Here is a 19,732-nt window from a genome sequence, read left to right on the forward strand (position 1 = left end):
TAAAGAGCATGCTACAGCTCTTTTCATAACAGGCTCCATTTGATGGTTTCAAAATCTGATGCAGTGAGCATTAACCCAGGCAAGGGTCCTCAGTAAGCTTCTCTTAACCTCCCAAGCTGGCATTTTCCAAACAAAACTGCTCATCCGTGCCCAGCTTTAGACTGATTCCTCTTATTGGGCCTAACTCAGAATCAAGGACAAAACAGAATTCTAAGTGAACAACTTTTAACCCAAGCAGAGAAAGCAATCTTTTGGTAACTATGTAAAAATGAATCAGTGTATACAGGAGTTCTCAAAGGCATTAATATCTTCACCAATCAATATAGCTTACCTGATTTCTACAGATGCCAAGACTAATAGATTGAACTGCTTGGTTTTAGCAGATCAGATCGAGAATACATACTTACAAGCACTTTATTCCTAGAACCCTGCACCAAACCATTACAGAAGATGACAGGATAGTCAACAGAGACCATAACATCCACAGACTAAATTTCACATTCTATTTCTGTCAATCCCTCCAGCTGTCTTAGACTACAATATTTAACTAGGAAAGATCTACAGCTTAGGAATGAAAAAGTCAGATGCATTGACGAAATTACATAATACTCTTAACAGAATCCACCCACTGAATCCCAGTGAATGAACACTCACCCAAGGGGGCCACTTAAAAAATCCTTATTTTGCCAAAAACGGTATTCAGTGGGAAAAGGTGCAAACATTCAAACATAATATGAAAGCATTCTATTAAAATTCTATTTTAACTTCTTAAATATTCACTTAGGGTAATTCTAAAAGAAAGGTTTTTGTTGTTATTTTAAGCCAGGTACTACCTTCATGGCTGGGTCTGGAATCTAAACAAAATGAGACAAAAGATACCCATGCCTCACCTTGACCTCTATGCAAAGATTCAAAGAAATCATGTCGGGTGAAGTGAGCTTCCTCCTGACTATTGGCACTGGCAGACCCAGACAGAGGGCAGAATGCCCGGCTCATTTCCAGCCCGGGGCCCTCTCTGCCTGTCAATTGAGTGCAGTTCAAAGAATATAATTTAATGTCTTTGATTTCCACTTGCAGACGGTCACTTCTGGATTCATCATCTCCTGCCACAAAATTCTGGATGAAGATCTGTCCCAAGTGTCCTACCAGCAACTCAGGACTGCCAGGCTTCCGAGGGATGGAAACCACTGGTGATTCAATGTTTATGTTCAAGATGAGCTTTACGGTGTCAGAATGAGACGCTCCTAGGCCAAACCCATATGGTTCATTTTCTTCTAAGAAAAAGGAGTCCCGGGCCTTCCTGGGAGTTTCAAAGAGCGACACCATCTCACTGTACTCGGCTGTCTTAGTGGCTAGGACTGTGGTGACTTTGGTGGCTGCGCTTTTCAGCATACTTCGAAAATTTTCTTCCAGCTCATCCATGGACAACGTCAGCTCCTTCAAGAATTTAGCGGAGTGGTTGTAATGCAAGGAGGCCATCTTGAGGTTGAGAAAACATTCCTGTTTAGATTTCTCAACAAAGGTGAAACTCAGAGCATCAGTGAGGGCTGCGTCTTCCATTCTGACAAATACAGATTCATAGAAGCCAATATCACTGATGATATTTTCATAGCCTATGGAATTTCCAATGCTGACAACATATTGGTTCTTAACATTCTCCTGTGTCAAATCCATAAGCTGCAAACAGCCGAGAGAACCATTCATATCAAATGTGTTGCCCATGGAGACATTAACTTTGGTGCCACCTATACTCGCTGTTGCAATCTTTCTGCCATATTTCTCTCCATTAGCCATTCCCACCGTCCGAAGGAGCAGCAGGTTAAGTCTGTGGATTTCCACCGCAACCTCTGTGTTTTGTTCATATGTAGATTGGTAAGTTCCCTGTTCCCTAAAGCTTCTTTCAAAATCAGTCATTAAAGGTTGAGGACTCAATTCATCTTTTTCCTTGGGAAAAGATTTTTGAAGAAAACCAATCAGCTCCACAATTGTCTCTGGATTTAGGATGATATCCAAATTATTCACCTGCAATGAAATCACCTGAAGAGTGCTATCCAAATTCATGGACGGGCACTCTGAACTCACAAACTGATATTCCAGTTTTATGAGGGACTCTTGCTCTTTGGTGAGAACTCTGTCCAGAGAAATACTAGTGGCTGACTGGTTGTTCCGTGTGGCAGCACTCGTGAGGTGGGCCACGTTGGACCCAGAGACAGGAGACTGGGCCCTGCTGTCCCGGAGGCTTCCTGTTGGGATATCAAAGCTCAAGTTCTTGTGGGAGGCCATCAAAAGGTCAAAATCAGCGCCATATGTCTGCATGGTGTCCACCAGGAGCAAACCATGAACAGTGAGGGAGACCTCAGCGTCATAAGGCCTCTTCACAAAGTGAGCATTGGTGCCAAACACCTTGAGCACAGAGATGTACCGGCCATTGCTCTCAACACCAAGCTGCATGCAATTCACCTTAAACTCCGCCAGGAGGAGCTGTGACTCCACCAAGACCTCCCGAGTATGCTGCTCCAGCATCACAATGCTCTGGGTCAAGTTCATCACAGAGTCTTGCAAACTTCCCCGCTGTCCCCCTTGGGGAAAAATCTTCTCCTTCATCTGAGAGTCAAAAGTCTTCGTTTCTGGGGTGGTCAGGAGAGCAAAACAATTCTTCAGAGCAGATATTTTATCTTCATTGATGTGGATCTTCAGGTCTGGTAAGTTGCCTGAGAGGACAGCTCCAGGGTACTTGGGATCTGATGTATAAATCAATCGACGTTCTAACTGGAGGTGAACATTGAATTTCTCGACCACGTGGGTCGGTCCCACATCAATATCCTGGACATGCTTCCAGTTGTCCTTCACACGTCCAACCATGATCTGCAGGTCGAGAAAGGACAGGGAGTACCTCTCGTACATTTTCGTGCTCATTAGATGTGCTTGAAGCTGCTCTTCACTGAACTTGACTCCAGAAAATGGAGGTGTTTTCTCCCCATTACTGCTGCTAGTCTCGGGAGGTGGGGTATTAGGAGGTGTGGCAAGAGGGGTCTTATATTCATCATCACTGAACTGATTCTCTTCCAATGCTGACCCATCCCCATTCTTCCTCTTGGAATCATCTGCAGATGAAAACAGAAGATTTAAAGTACATGTCAGCTCTTGCCTTCCTCCTCCATTTAATGTAATAATTAAGAAAAGTAGAGAAGAGTCGGACACGACTTAAGAGACTGAACAACAACAAGAAAGAAGCAGCAGCCCTGATTTAAAAAATCAATGGATGAAAACTCTAAGCATAGTATTCTGTATTTCCCATGTATTCAGAGTGAACTTATCTACTGATTGGGAAATCAAAACACAAAGAGTAAAAGTTCATGGAACATGAGGAAAAGATGGAGACCTGCTAACATAGGAACACATGTCAGGGTGCAGAAGCCAACAATGCCCTCTGGTCACTGTCCCCCCGCCCCCCAACATCGGAGCTGCACTGCAGGAGCTGCCATCACCAGCCCTCCTCATTTGTTTACTTTTTCCTGTATTCATCTACGTGTTCGTTTTGTTCCTCCAACTAGGAGGTTCCAAAAGAACAGAGGTTTCCTCTGCCTTCCTCAACACAATACCCGAGTGTTAGATCAGCACTTGGCGCGCAGTAATTGCTTAATATGTCAAGTTTCCAGCCCCAAATTCACTCAACCCCTCTCTTCTGCACCTGAGCAGTGTCGCAACAACTACAAAAACACATCCCTGGGTTTGGTCACCTGTGTCTCTGTCACATTAGTGTTTTATAAATCCAAGTAGGTACTCTCTGCAGTTGTGTGATCCTTTTCTTTGGATGTAATTCCCTTTTCACACCCGCTTAGGGCCAAGCTCATACCAGCCAAAGAGTAGAAACAACCAAATGTCCACCAACTGATGAGTGGATAAATATTATAAAATGTAGTATATCAATAAGAGGGAACATCATTTAGCCACAAACAGAAATGAAGTATTGATAACATGCTACAGGGCTTCCCTGGTGGCTCAGATGATGCAGGAGACCAGGGTTCAGTCCCTGGGTTGGGAAGATCCCTTGGAGAATGGAATGGCTATCCTCTCCAGTATTCTTGCCTGGAGAATTCCACAGACAGAGGAGCCTGGAGGGCTACAGTTCAAGGGGTCAAAGAGTCGGACACAACTAAGCGACTAACACTTTCATTTTCCCTTCTTTCACAAAATGGATAAACCTTGAAAACACTGAGCTAAGTGAAAGGAGTCATACATAAAAGGTCTCATATTACATGATTCTATTCACATGAACTGTTCAGAACAGGCAAATAAACAGAGATAGAAAGATTAGTGGTTAGCAAGGGCTAGGAGAGGTGGTAATAGACATATGGGTCTAGAATGTCTTCTTGGGACAACGAAAACGTTCTGGAATTAGATAACAGTGAGAGCTGTACCATTTTATGAATATACCAAAAACAACTGAATTGTATATTTTCAAATGGATCTCAATAAAACTATTACATAAAAAAGTAACAAGTTAACTTTGGAGCCTAGAAATGTTAAATAAACTTCTTAAGTTTTACATGGTTCAGTGAGAGAGAGAGATCAATCTGCCAAGATACGCCTTTATTACTTCACATTCACACTGTACCTTGGGTGTTGGTCAACAGCATTCTTCCTAGATCCACAACAACCAACACAGGATTCTTGAACTTAAAGTCATCAGGAAATATCACTTGAGGGGCAGAAATGTCCAGTCGCACAGTCCACCGTTTACTCTCCTCCTATAAAAATAGAATCAAGCACAATTAAATAGTCTTGAACTACAACAGCTAAGAGAGGCCAGCTTTATCAGCTGGAGCTCAAGCCTCCCTGAAGGTCACACTAGGCTCACAGGGTGACCTAATGGTCTCTAGTATAAAGCGAAAAAACATTTAAGACAAAAGTGGATCCAAATGCTTAAGGATATGAGACATTACCACAGGCAAATGGCTGAAGTGGGAGAGAAAAATGTGCAAATTACTGGTTTGAGGGTTGCTTGCTCTTTGATTCTGATGATCAACGGTTTAAGAAAGGTCTTATTTCTAAAGACTTAATACTTGAAAAGTATTGTATAAATTAAAGAATTCAAATAAATGAGAAATCCAAATATTTTTACTTATTCATGGCCATTGCTAAGCACAAACTTTCAGGCCAAAATATCTTACAGGAAAACATAAGCTTTGACATTTGAAATATATAAAATAGACCAATTCATGAATTTGTAAATGGCTCTTCCCATGAATTTGTTACATAAATTAGCTAATTTATATAAATATTATCAAAGAAGATTATATACAGTAACAAATTAACAATTTATGTATTTTTTTCAATTTACTTATTTTAATTGGAGGACAATTACAATATTGTGATGGTTTTTGCAATATATCAATATGAATCAGTCATAGGTATATATGTGTCCCCTCCTCCTAAACTCCGTCCCACCACCCTCCTCACCCCATCCCTCCAGGTTGTCAATCACAGAGCAACAGCTTTGGGTGCCCTGAGTCATACATCAAACTTGCACTGGTTATCTATTTTACATATGGTAATGTGTATGTTTCAATATTATTCTCTCAAATCATCCTACCTCGCCACCTCCCACTGAGTCCAAAAGTCTGTTCTTTATGTCTATGTCTCTTTTGCTGCCTTGAACGTAGAACTGTCAGTACCATCTTTCCAGATTCCATCAGTTGAGTCCAGTTCAGTCACTCAGTCATGTTCGACTCTTTGTGACCCCATGAATCACAGCATGCCAGGCCTCCCTGTCCATCACCAACTCCCGGAGTTCACTCAAACTCACGTCCATCAAGTCGGTGATGCCATCTGGCCATCTCATCCTCTGTTGTCCCCTTCTCCTCCTGCCCCCAATCCCTCCCAGCATCAGAGTCTTTTCCAATGAGTCAACTCTTCGCATGAGGTGGCCAAAGTACTGGAGTTTCAGCTTCTGCATCAGTCCTTCCAAAGAACACCCAGGGCTGATCTCCTTGCAGTCCAAGGGACTCTCAAGAGTCTTCTCCAACACCACAGTTCAAACCCATCAATTCTTCGGTGCTCATCTTTCGCATCCATACATGACCACTGGAAAAACCATAGCCTTGACTAGACAGACCTTTGTTGGCAAAGTAATGTCTCTGCTTTTGAATATGCTATCTAGGTTGGTCATAACTTTCCTTCCAAGGAGTAAGCGTCTTTTAATTTCATGGCTGCAGTCACCATCTGCAGTGATTTTGGAGCCCAAAACAATAAAGTCTGACACTGTTTCCACTGTTTCCCCATCTATTTCCCATGAAGTGATGGGACCGGATGCCCTGATCTTTGTTTTCTGAATGTTGAGCTTTAAGCCAACTTTTTCACTCTCCTCTTTCACTTTCATCAAGAGGCTTTTTAGTTCCTCTTCACTTTCTGCCAAAAGAGTGGTGTCATCTGCATACCAGATTCCAAAGATATGCCTTAATATACAGTATCTTTCTCTTTCTGACTTACTTCACTGTGTATAATAGGCTCTAGGTTCATCCACCTCATTAGAACTGACTCAAATGCATTTCTTTCCATAGTTGAGTAATATTCCATTGTGTGTATGTACCATAACTTCTTTATCCATTTTTCTGTCAAAGGACATCTAGGTTGCTTCCATGTCCTAGTTATTCGTAAATATATAATTTATACATTTTATATATACTATATAAATATATAATATGATTTATATAATTACATGTTGTAATAGTAACATTTGGTAATTATATGTAGTAGCAAAAGCTAATTTATATAAATGCCATGAAAGAGAAACCTCTTGGTCTAAGATAATCAGAAGTACTAAATGTTGTTATTTGTGTTGAAATACATCCAAAAACAAAAACACAGGACAAATTCTGCATCCCATACAACAAACCCCTAAGTGTTTCCCCCGAACATCTCTGCCATCCCTTACACTCCCAGCTGGCTCTGCACCAACTACAAGCTACCCTCTGAGTGGTACACCTACTGCTGCGTCTGAGCAGCGCATCCCCAGGCCACAGGGCCAGAAGCTCAGTTTAGCTGGACTGTTGAGATGTTTCTTGGCTCACCCTGTGCACAAGCATCCTCATGTCAGCTGGGCACTCAGCATCACAAAGTGACCATCACTCCCAGGAATCAAAACTGGGAGATCAGGCTTCCCTGGTGAACCAGTGGTTAAGAATCCTCCTTGCAGTTCAAGGGACACTGTTTCAATCCCTGGTCCGGGAAGATCCCACATGCAGCAGAGCAACTAAGCCCGCGAGCCACAGCTACTGAGCCCACACACCTAGAACCCGTGCTCCACAACAAGGGAAACCACTGCAATGAGAAGCCCGTGCACCACAACATCCTGCTCGCCTCAACTGAAAAAAAACCCACATGCAGCAACAAAGACCCACCACAGCCAAAAAAGTAAACAAACAAATCTTTAAAACAAAAAATTACTGGGGCATCATTCCAATTGTTTTTCTTCTGATAACAGTAAATAAAAGGGGATGTTCTTAATTGAAATATTTACAAAATGTCAGGTCTAGAAAATGGAACAAAGACAAGTCTTGGGAATGTTCTAAGATGGAAACAAGGAAGAAATAATATATGATCTAGTCTCAGTCATTTGTTTTTATTTATTACAACCTAACTGTAAAAGACATGGGATTTCATTTTTTGCTAGCTAATAAGTATTTCATAGATTCCGTTTACTTATCAGTGTAACTGATACAAGCATGACTCTCTACTGTAGATAAAGAACTTCCCAGAAAGAATGCCTTCCTCTTCCCAACCCTCCAAAAGGAGCATTCGTTATGTCCACTTACAATGAAATCACCCACTAGCAATCGGTCAAGAGTCTGTCGGATTTCCGCCTTGGTCTGCATCTTCAGTCTGTTGTACTGTCTTCGCGCAGCTTCAGCCACTCTCAACTCAAGTTCAGATTGATAACCAAAACCTGCAAGATTGGAAATATCCAAGAGTCTTCTTATGGTTGGATGAAAGAACGCGCTGCAACATCTACTCTCACCAGGAATTCACCAAAGCTAAAAAACAGTCTGTACAACAAGAGTTCCTTATTCCAGCCTGAGCTGGGGTTACAGGAATGTGGCCAAGACAGTGAGGGACAGCCATGAAGAGAAAGGTTAAGTACATAAGAGATGGGTATCTAAGTTATTAGAACTTCTAGAATCATTTTCTGAAAGATTCTACACTATTATATTTCAAAAACCTTAAAAGCATGATCATTACTAAAAAAAAATCTAGGAGGATTTGCCTTCTACATTCTATCAGTGTCAGAGCAATGAAGCCAAGACATTTATGGTCACCGTCTACATGAAAGGGGCTTCCCAGAGGGCTCAGTAGTAAAGGACCCACCTGCCAATGAAGGAGATATGGGTTCAATCCCAGGAGGGGGAAGATCCCCTAGAGGAAGAAATGGCAACCCACTCCAGTATCCTTGCTTAGAAAATTCCACGGACAGAGGAGCCTGGTGGGCTGTGGTCCATGGGATCGTAAAGAGCAACTAAGCCTGCACGCACATTCATGTACATGAAAAGACTCAAAAACTGGATCAAAAACTAAAACAACTCTTATGAAAGGGGAGTGACGGATAGATTTAGGAAAGCACTACTGTTTTATCGATTTCTCTATCAACAGAATTGTTTCTTTTGTACATACTGTCTCAAATCTTTTTGGAAGACTAAGGCAGACATATGTAAAACAGTGATGACACAGAAGAGTCCAATGATGACCTCCGCAGTATTTATTGCTGCACCAAACAAGTAAAACAGACCACTGATCCTGTCATCTAGGAGGAAATTCTTGAACATTCCTCCTAAATTCTCTGGCCTAAAATATCCTGGGTAGCCAAGGAAACCACTGTCGTAATAGATGGAAAGTATTTTAAATGCATGCTAAATGAAGACAAAGAAAGAAAAAATATTAAGTCATTGATTCCTCTTGGAAGAGCAACTTTCCAAGGATATTCACTTTGATTCAATATTGAAGGACAACCTTCCACTTACTCTCAGGCCTTTTCTGCCACTACCAGGTCACCAGAATAATAACCCTTGTCCCAGAAGTGACAACAAAGAGGTCATTAGAAAGTAACATAATCAAACAAAAAAGTTAACCTGAGGTATGAACCTTTCCCTTGTAGAAAAAGTCTGCTACTTTTTTAATAGCCTGGGGATTATATATGATGTTCAAGGGCCTCGTGCTGACATTCAGCCGCCTCTCAAAATGGCTGTGCACTGGATTTCTCTCATACAGCATCTCAAAAACCGGGTCATCTGGGTCTGCAGCTAGAGGAAAAGAACCAGAGGGGAAAAAAAAAAATAAATAGAACACAGCAAAACAATCACCTTATTCTTTATAACTGGAAAAGAATTCTGAGGAAAAAAAAGACATTTCCTCAATTATTTTCCAATTAAGCCTAATTTTCAAAAACTTTATAAAATAGAGAGCCTAATAAGGACAGCCTCTAGGTATCAACAGGACTCCTCAAGGCTGGGTTGTTGTATTCACTCCCATCACGGAACCCGAGACCTGGAGGCCTTGTGAGTTGCCCCAGTCACTCACCAGTCAAGGGAGAGCACAGGGGGTTCTCTAAGTCAGATAAGTATCCACACAGCAAACCCCTGGGCACAAAACAGGACTCACTCCCTCTCTGACCGCTGATCAAGACTACTGATCTGTAATCATTGCATTTTTAAGGATGAATTTAAGTACACATGACAGTTTACCAGGATAATGATGGCTTCTGTCTGCAGATGCTGTTTGGAGTCCAAAAGACTGGGAGACTCTGCCAACTTCCTTTTGCTGATGAACACACACAAAACACATAAGGGTCAGGGTGAGAGGGGCCAATTCACCATGCACACATTCTCTCCCATCTTCCCCTTTGACATCACTCTCGCTTAGCACAGCTGAATCAAAACTCATGTGACACCAGGGGATGCAGACCTGGAGGCCGAGCCCTCCAGTCTGTGCCTTCCCCTGCCTGTACAGGCAGCGTGCCGCTCTGCACTAGGCACTACATGAACTACTGCTCAACGAGGACTGGACGTGCACAGCTTTTCACACTTTTATTCTGCCCTCCCACCCTATCACCAATCCCCCAAGCCAAAAAGTTCTGGGAAGCATAATAAGGAGCTAAAGATTCAACTCTTCTGATTATATCTTTGCCAACTCAGTAAGGTCAAAGATCTTCTTGTCTAAGAAGGATATTGTATATTAAAAAGTACACATATAGGGAAAACTTGAAGTGGTTCTTCTGTAACTCTAGAGAGAGAAGTCCTATTGGTGACTAAGGATCAGAATGCGTGAAAATCACTGTCAAGATACAGAGGAAATTCAAACACTGACCCTGAAATACAGGAAATAGTCGTGCAGATAGCATTTTCTTCCAAATTCAGGCAACTATTCTAAGGGGGCTACAACACCAAGTGGGGGGAAGCCACTGTCATAAATCCCACCAACACATGGTACCAAAATCAAAAAACTTATCTAACTCTAGTTGTATTCTGATCAGCGTGTCTCTCTCAAAATGATCAAATATCGGAACGAATCAAGTTAATACTACTAATCGCTTGCCTAAAACAGATGGCAATTCACCAACACCCTGGATGAATCATACAGCTATACGTACTGGATTAGGGAAGACCAGAAGAGGAAACATGGTTCCTTCCGTAGCCAGGTCTTGCAGAAAGAGTCCACCCAACCGGACTAAGAGCAAGGAGGAGTTTCTTCGAGGAAGAGATTCTGCTAGAAGTTTTACACCTACAGAAGATAAATGGTAAGAGCTGATACTATGCCATCATAGCCTTAAGTATTTTCAAAGTATTAGATATAATATTTTATAGTGAACTATCAGATATAATGAACTATTTCTCCTTCGAATTGGAACAAAATAACCCTACCTACATATCTATATGTCTACTTTTGTTCAGTTCAGTTGCTCAGTCGTGTCTGACTCTTTGCGACCCCATGGACTGCAGCATGCCAGGCTTTCCTGTCCACTGACATAAATTTGTAAGGAGTATCAGAAGCTTTCCAACACAATGAATTTTAAACAGAGCACTTCTTAATTTAGTTCAAACCATCTGCTAGTTCACACTAAGTTTATGACTTCTCAGCTCTCAAGATTACAAAGTCAAAGCCAGTCAAAAACTGGCTTTTTTTTTTGGTCACTTGCCTTTAAACTACTCACAGACCTCAGATAAATGCCTATTTTATGAACTACAATAAATCTATTTGCGAGAAGACATAACTAACATCTGGGCATTTATTTACGTACTTTCAATTCAAATCCACAAAAAGAAGTCAAAATTTTTTCATTATTTGCAGATTCCATATTTGCGAATTCACCTACTCACTAAAATTTACTGTAACCCCAAAAATAATACATTCACAGTGCTCTGCAGACATGTGCAGAGCAGCAAAAAATTCACAGTGCTCTGCAGACATGTGCAGAGCAGCAAAAAATTCAAGTCACCTGAAGTGCGTGTTTCCAGCTAAAGTTGAACAAGGCAACACTCTGCCTTCTTGTTTCAGCTCATACCAGTGCCCTTATCATGACCTAATTAGCGGAAATTTTTGGCATTTTTGTGCTTTTTGTTTTAGTGATTTCACTGTTTAAGAGGGCCCCCAAGCACAGTGCAGGAGCACTGTGTCTTACAGAGGAAATACATATAGTAGATAACCTTCACTCAGACATCAGTTACAGTGTCAGTGTCGCTGGCCATGAGATCCATTAACAAATCAACAACATGTATTAAACAAGGTGTCATCAAACACACACACACAGAGAACAACATTATGTATTGATCCACTGATGAATGTGATCACCAAATGCTTACAGACAACCTAACCTTGTGCTCCCCAGGGGCCATGACTCAGTACCCATGGCAACTTTCTGCAACAGAACTACCGCAAATACTGAGACTCAAGTGGACACTGGTGTCTGGGGAGATAGAGAGCATCAGGAAGCATCTTGGGGGCAGCACCTGAAAACTCAAGCTGCATGAAAGCACTCTGGTTCATCTGGGGAGCCCCTTGCTCCTGGTGCAGCAGAGTCACAGTCCCTCGCTGCAGCTGCAAGTTCAGTTTCGCAAAGACGTGGTCTCGCTTTGTGTACGTGTTCATACAGGAGGCATCTGCAGTAGGGTCAAAAAACTCCTCGGAGCCTGAACATGTGGAAGAAGAGGCTTTAAGAAAACACATGGGAAAGTTTACAAAGCACTGATGGCAGTCTCAATGATATGACATAACATCTCCCTTTTAGGAAAGAACTCCAAAGTCAAGGGTGACTTTTATTCACCAACATGAAACGACTCTAACTGCCTTATAAGGGCTCTGATCAACTTACTGTCAAATGAGGGGCAATGTCAAATGCATGACAAACTACAGCCTAAGGCAGCAATGCCCAACACGGCGCAATGCTCTATCCACTGCACTGTCCACATGGTGGCCACTAACCACAAGAGGCTCTGAGCACTGTGGCTCATGCGGCTAGCCAACTGAGGAAGTGAATTTTTCATTTTATCTGAATAAATTTAAATAGCCATTTGTGACTGCGGCTACCATACTGGACAGCCTGGGTCTAAAGGGTGACTCTGGACTGGTATTCAAGCCCTCAGGGTTTCAAACTTTTTTTACTGGATCAGATTCTCTTAACAATCACTGCCACTCAGATCTGTTTGAAACCATGTAAATATTCAAATTCAGTAATGGAGTTGTAAACGAAGTATCTCTTAAAACCTACTCTCAGGCTTCACTGAGGTCCAGTAGTAAAGAATCTGCCTGCCAATGCAAGAGACACAGGCTTGATCCCTGTTCTGGGAAGATCCCACATGCTGCACAGCAACTAAGCCCATGGGCCACAACTACTGAGCCTGTGCTCTAGAGCCCAGGAACTGGAACTACCGGGCCCACGTGCCACAACTACTGAAGCCCATGAGCCGAAACTAGAGAAAAGCCCACACAGCAACAAAGGTTCAGCACAGCCAAATATAAATAAAGAAAATTATTTTTTAAAAAACCTCTCTCTGCCTCTATAAACATGAGATAAACTGTCACAAATGTCTACCTTTTTTTTTTAATTTGAAATATACCATGGGCCAGTTTCCCAAATAATAGGTGAACCATGAACCAAGTGTCTCCCTCCACTGTAATCAAGAAGGACACATGAAAGCCAGCTCCCGCCTTACCCAGGATCTCCTCCGGAGTCCACTGCTCCTGCGGCTCAGCCATCAGGCTCTCCACTGGCTTCCCTTCAGGGCTCTGCTGCCCGTACCAGCCACCCCAGCCGGGAAACCAGGACTGAAGGTACTGCAGCATCCCGCTGCCTCCCCCGGGGCCTGGGTCTCCAGGAGAGTCTCCCAGAGGATCCAGCTGAGGCTCCCGTAGGCTCTGTGTCAATCAGAAATGAGCACACATGAGGACCAAAGAGACAGGGCATGAGGTGCCACTCCTCGTTCTCTGTGCCCCCAGAAGCACTCAGCATGCTGCGTGTGACACAGCTTCTCTCGGAGGGTCTCCTACCTCTGCCAGTTCTTCCTGCTTGTGAAACCGTTCATGCACCAGTTCACGCAAAATCTTCAGTTCCTCAAAGCTCTGCTCCTCTTCAATCCGATACATTTCCTCCTGTTCGGGTGAAGAAAACAGGTGTCAGGGCTGCAGAGAAAGTGGACACCATCATGAACCCATCCAGTACTAAAGGAACCCACCTGGCCCCCAATGTTTCCAATGCTTCCAAGGCCCAAAAACCATGAAGATAAACAGTGAGTTCCATAACTGCTAAGCTTCTGGTTCAAACAGCTTTTCCATATAACCCGGGTAGACCCTACCTGTACTCTGAGACTAACGGGAAGTGCAGAGAGAGCAGAGTGGTATTGAGCTGTTAACAAGTACGTGAAGGACAAGTGTTGCTGGACTAGCTCATCTTTGCTCCGCAAAGGCAGTTTATAAAGTGCTTAACATGGTGTTACCTCAACTGATTCAAATTGGTGGCTGGTTGTTAACCTTCCCGAGTCAGAGGAGGAAACTAAGGACCTAGTTTACAGAGTAAGTGTGCAGGCCTCCAGCTTCTTTATGTTTCATGTGGGACATTAGCAAGGAAGTGGTCGTTTTCATTCGTTTCATGCTAATTAGGAAAGAACAACAGTGGCCAGCAACACACAAAGATGTGGAGGAAAGCAGAGTCAGCTCTCCTAAGCTGTTTCTTGAAAGTGAAAGTTGTTAGTCGCTTAGTGGTGTCGGACTCTGCGTCCCTATGGACTATAGCCCACCAGGCCCCTCTGTCTATGGGATTCTCCCGGCAAGAATACTGACTGGAGTGGGTTGTCATTCCCTGCTCCAGCGGATCGTCCCAACCCAGGGATGGAACCTGGGTCTTCTGTACTGCACGTGGATTCTCTACCATCTGAGCCACCAGGGAAGCCTTACACCCTGCCACTAAGGAAAAGGAGATTATACATGTTTACTTGTTCACCTCAGTTGTAATTCAGATTTTCCCTTGCTCCATGTCTTTCCCTATGCCTTTAAGAAAACTATCTGAAACAAAAGGTCTGGTTTATTCCATCCTTTTATTAAGGCTTCTATGTCAGTAACCACGCCCGACAGTCATGAAAGAAGCACTAGCAGAGTGGGTCATACCTCAGGGTGCTGGCAAGATAGGTGAGAACACCCAAGGATGCACCATTGCCACTGGTTACCACAATGGGGTGCTCTCACAGGATGAATGTGTTCCCCCAATATGTGCATGTTGAGGCCTTAATCCTCAACGTGACAGGATCTGAAAGTGGAGCCCATGGGAGGTGAACAGGTTTAGATGAGGTGATGAGGACAGGACCATCATTATGGGACTAGTTCCCTTGTAGGAAGGGAAAGACAAACAGCTCTCTCTCTGCCCAAGAAAGGCCAGGTGAGCACACAGGGAGAAGGCAGCTGCCCATAAACCAGGAAGATGGTCTTCCCCAAGAACCAAATCTACTGGCACCTCGATCATGGAATTTCAGCCTCCAGAACTGTGAGAAGTAAACATCCACCATTTAAAGCGCCCCACCCTGTGGAATGTTGTTATAGCAGCCCAAGCTAAGACAGGTGCTGCTGCTGCTGCTAAGTCGCTTCAGTCATGTCCGACTCTGTACGACCCCAGAGACGGCAGCCCACCAGGCTCCCCCGTCCCTGGGATTCTCCAGGCAAGAACACTGGAGTGGATTGCCATTTCCTTCTCCAATGCATGAAAGTGAAAATTGAAAGTGAAGTCGCTCAGTCGTGTCTGACTCTTAGCGACCTTAGGACTGCAGCCCACCAGGCTCCTCCGCCCATGGGATTTGCCAGGCAAGAGTACGGAGTGGGGTGCCATTGCCTTCTCCAAAGACAGGTGCTAAAGGGACGCTTAGAAATGTTTACTAAAGAGAGTTAATTGAGACAATCCCCAGGCCAAAATTAGTCTAAATTGCTATTACAAAAACTGATGCTCACAAAACCAAAACAAATCAAGGAGGAAAACACTCCCCACTGCCCTTCCTGAGGAGACAGAGGAGACAGACTGGAACTAGAGGAAGCTCCAGGCGTGGAGCTTCCTGCAGGTCTCTGGTCCTGCAGGTACTGAAACTGGAGCTGGCCTTCCCCTTGCTGCACACCCTCGGCCTAGGCTCTACCCCTAAAACTCCAGAGTCCATCAAGTCAGTCGCGATTAGGAAAAATGTGAAGGAAAGAGTTAGGATCAGGTGTTTGACACAAGTGACTAGATGCAGAGTCTCTCTGGGCCTTGCACAGAGAGCCAGGAGACCTGGCGGGACCATGGCCCCTTTTCCTTCCTCCCAGCCCATGGGCCAGCTCCCCTCTAACAACAGAAGATGGAGAAAGCTTCCTGCAGAGGCAAAACCCAGCCTTCTAAGTAGCTCTCACCCTAGTAAGGCCAACTTTATCCTAAAAAACTACGATCCCAAACAAAGACTTTTATTTCTTCACAGACTCCATTTTCTTCAGTCTTGAAGAGACATTCTTACCCTCTGAGTGGAGACGAGAAACGTGAGACAACACCCCTTACCTTGTCATCTGCAGACAGCAAGCCTCCTCTCAACGTGGTGAAGTACTTGTCGGTATAAGACACGGCGTCACGGGCCCGGCCCAACAAGAAGCCCCATGTGCAGCGCTTCCTCTGCTCCCGGATCTCATGCAGGTTGGCATTCAAAGCGAAATACCACCACTCTCGGCAGCTGAAACATTTCATAGCCATCTAGTTACTTACAGCAAAAGCAATGAAAATGCTATCAACCCAAGGCGATCCATAGCACACTACTCCCATTCTGGACATCTCTTGTCGGCCATCACTTTATGCTTCAAATTCAAATAATATTAGGCTAACTTCAACCTGTGGGGAAAGCTAATCTACTACATCCTCGATGGATACACCAATAATAGTACATTACTCAATTGGTCTGAATGACCCATGACATCAGCCTCTCCCACTGACAGACAATCAAGTGATGGCTTTACAGTAAATCCCATTGTAAGATAATCAGCAAGGATTTGACTGTTAAATGGAAGACTTCAGGAAAGACTGGAAATACACAGGACCTTTAAAAAAGGTTTAATATATTGATTGGTCAAGTTGAGCACATCTACATGAAAACATTTATTTATCCTATGTGCTTGGTAAGTCACTTCAGCCATGTTTGACTCTTTGTGATGCTTTGGACATTTATGCTACAGATGTCATCAAGTGTATTACATAAATGCTGACTAAACTGGTTAGGAGAAAAGATACAAGGGAGTAGGTTCAAGAGTGCTACAAACTATTTACCACACAGTCAGATCCCACCAGAGCAAGGCTAGTCTCCTTGCTACATGAGACTGAGTTGTTGCTGTTGTTCAGTTGCTAAATTGTATTCCACTCTTTGCAACCCCATGGACTGTAACCCACCAGGCTCCTCTGTCCATCAAGTTCTCCATGCAAAAATACTAGACAGGGTTGCCATTTCCTTCTCCCAGACCAGCAATCGAACCCGAGTCTCCTGTGTCTCCTGCACTGGACTGGCAGATTCCTTACCACTGAACCACCAAGGAAACCTACCTGAGACTGAGAGGACCTTCTAAATTCCACTATGCTTGACCTAAGAGTAAACCCGTGACACCAGAGATACACAATAGCATGATAACAATGATAACAGAAATGGCATTTTAAAAACCAGAAAAATCGACTATACTTTCATCTTCAACCATGTGAAAAAGACAGTGAGGCACATTTCTGATCTATATACAAAAAAGAACATGCTAGAAAATGCATTCCACACACAACACTTAATTGACAAGCCTTACTTCTCAGACACGGCCACTTTGGGTTTCCATTTTCGGAACTTCACCTGCCTCTCCTTTCGCTCCAGCTCCTTGAGGAATTCCATGATTTGCCGGTACTGCAGCTTTTTATTAGAAGTTAAGCAGTACAAGGTTAGAACTGGTTTATTTCTTTTGCTCAGTAAAGACATTACACATCACAGGGACAAGTCATACCAGTCAACCCAGTGAGCTGAAATCCAGTACCAACTGCAAGACCAAACTCCAGCACTATGCAGCATGTCTCTCTGAACACTATCAGCTAAGTACACAGATCCACTGGCTCTCTTATGCTCTTCGTTCAGCACTTAAAAACATCAAATCAAACTAACCTGAGACACACCCAACCCAAACGTATAAAGACAGTGGGTTCTGCATCCACCATAGCTTGGTCTCATACGCACTTCCTTTCCCACGAGGGGACCCTTCACCAACACCCCAGTTACCAGCAGACAGTGACAGAAAGGTGGAGGGTACCTGAGAGAGTTTCAAGGGAATGGTTTCCAGGTGAATATCACATTCGATTCGGGGAGTGTGCCGAGAGCGCAGAGGCTCTTTGGAGCAGTTTCTCTTCAGAAGAGCAGATGCACACACGGGCTCCAAGATGTAGTGATGGTCACGACTCTCCATGCTCCTGTCCATGGCCTCCTGAGTGTCACAAGGATGGCTGTCATTACAGCAGATGTTTCCCAGATCGAGTCACCTGGTGCAATGTTGTCTAATCTACAGCATATGACATCAGAACCCAAAAGCAGGAGAAAACTGGGAATCTAAAGCTCTTCAGCATTTTTAAATTTGCATTTATATTGCTTACAGGTAATACATTCACACAGTTTAAAATTTTAAAGGCAAAAAAAATGAAATCTCTCCTTCTTACTCCTTCTTTCAGTCACCCAGGGACCCTATTCTGAGGCAACCAATGACACCAGTTTCTTACATATTCCACCAGAAGCATTCTGTACAGATTCAGGCAAATGCATAACTTTTTGATTTTTAAAACCAGTGTTACACAGAAGGTATACATGCTTTTTTACCCTAGTTTTTGAGACTTAATACTATGTCTTAAAGACTATTATGTATTCATTATAAAGATCTCTGCCCTTTATTTTTTATAGATGCATACTCTTCTACTGTATGAATGCACAGCATTTATTTAATCAAATTGGCAAAACAAAAACCATTCTGTACAACAGCATGCAAGGATAATCGTGGTTGAGGGAAATATGAGAACTTTCTCTCCATTTCACTTAAAACCACCTACAATTTCTTCACAAAAAGATTAAACTGAGATTTTTTTCTAAATATCCTTCACAAATGGTAATATTTTACATCCAATGATTTACAATGACATTCTAAGTATTCTTAAAGGAATGCCACCAAAGGTGAAATTTCAACATAAAACATAGTAAGAAGTCTCTTCTTAAGGGTCACTGAAAACCTCGGTGCACAGTGGTGGCCAAGAGAGCCGAGAACACTAGTGCGTTAGGCGCCTGCAGCTGAACACCATCCAACAGAAGCATACGCAGCAACACTGCTACATCTTAAAGACGGAGCTTTAAATGAAAAAAGAAAGCAAATCTATAATACTCATACATACTCAACAATGGATGCCAAGGAGGGAAAGCAGGTGGGAACAGGAACAGAGACACAGAGAACAAAACCCTACATGGCCATGATCCTACACACTTTATTGCTGTGCTGTGTTATAAGAGAGCCCTGCCAGAATCATACCTGTAACTCCACCTGAGGCAAATCCCCCAATAAAGTGCAATCGACATCCCAATAGATGCTAAACTCTGCCACATCTAATTGCTTTTTCCGCATTAATTTCTGTACCTGAGGGAAGACAGGGAAGAAAGCGTGATTCTTTATTCACGAATCTATTCATTCATTCAACAGGCCATTAGTGACGAATCACACATAGGACACTTTGCAAGGTGCTGAGGTTACACAACAATGAAAACATGGTTCTGCTCTTAAAGAGTTCAGAATCTAGCTAAATGGAAACACAAACACGTGAACAAATGTAATTAAGCAGAGGAAAGCAGAGGAAGAATATGTAAGACACTACAAGCAAACAACTAAAAAATACCACTGGGCAGATCAGTACCAAAAGCTGTGTATGTTTCAGACAGAGGGTAGAAGGGAAGGTTTGGGAAACATTGCAAGGAATGGGGCCAATGACACAATAGGCTCCACTGCTTCAAAGGACAGAGAATACATCTGTGTAACTGAAGCGTTTCGTTCAGGGGTGGGGCAGTACTGGACACGTATACCCACACACACAAGGAGTGGTGAGGTACTTGAGTATTGAGAAAAGTAGGTTGGAGTGTTACTAGGTGTACTAGGTTGAAAAGCTCCCCCTGCACCCCACAAAATTCGTGTTGTCCCAAAA

General features: G+C 43.2%; 1 protein-coding gene across 15 annotated transcripts in view; it reads right to left on the minus strand.

Annotated features, from left to right (window-relative positions):
• Positions 1-19,732, minus strand: part of VPS13D (vacuolar protein sorting 13 homolog D) — a 267,380-nt gene that overhangs the window by 224,495 nt on the left and 23,153 nt on the right. For 10 of the 15 annotated variants that reach the window (XR_009595826.1, XM_060396484.1, XM_042257232.1 and 7 more), the window contains exons 7-19: positions 19,069-19,173; positions 17,815-17,985; positions 17,323-17,423; positions 16,052-16,220; positions 13,537-13,638; positions 13,203-13,404; positions 12,000-12,200; positions 10,643-10,773; positions 9,738-9,813; positions 9,126-9,296; positions 7,818-7,948; positions 4,619-4,751; positions 891-3,104 (exon numbers count right to left, since the gene is read on the minus strand). Coding sequence is in view for 14 of the 15 variants with exons in the window: in XM_060396484.1 (XP_060252467.1) it covers positions 891-3,104; positions 4,619-4,751; positions 7,818-7,948; positions 9,126-9,296; positions 9,738-9,813; positions 10,643-10,773; positions 12,000-12,200; positions 13,203-13,404; positions 13,537-13,638; positions 16,052-16,220; positions 17,323-17,423; positions 17,815-17,985; positions 19,069-19,173 (3,907 nt within the window). In the remaining variant the exon portion in view is untranslated. Of the gene's footprint in view, positions 1-890; positions 3,105-4,618; positions 4,752-7,817; positions 7,949-9,125; positions 9,297-9,737; positions 9,814-10,642; positions 10,774-11,999; positions 12,201-13,202; positions 13,405-13,536; positions 13,639-16,051; positions 16,221-17,322; positions 17,424-17,814; positions 17,986-19,068; positions 19,174-19,732 lie in introns of those variants that run through there. The other 5 variants (XM_042257233.1, XM_012187296.3, XM_042257230.1 and 2 more) reach the window with 2 other exon arrangements.

Source organism: Ovis aries, chromosome 12 (assembly GCF_016772045.2).
Source record: "Ovis aries strain OAR_USU_Benz2616 breed Rambouillet chromosome 12, ARS-UI_Ramb_v3.0, whole genome shotgun sequence".
Classification (NCBI taxonomy): Eukaryota; Metazoa; Chordata; class Mammalia; order Artiodactyla; family Bovidae; genus Ovis; species Ovis aries.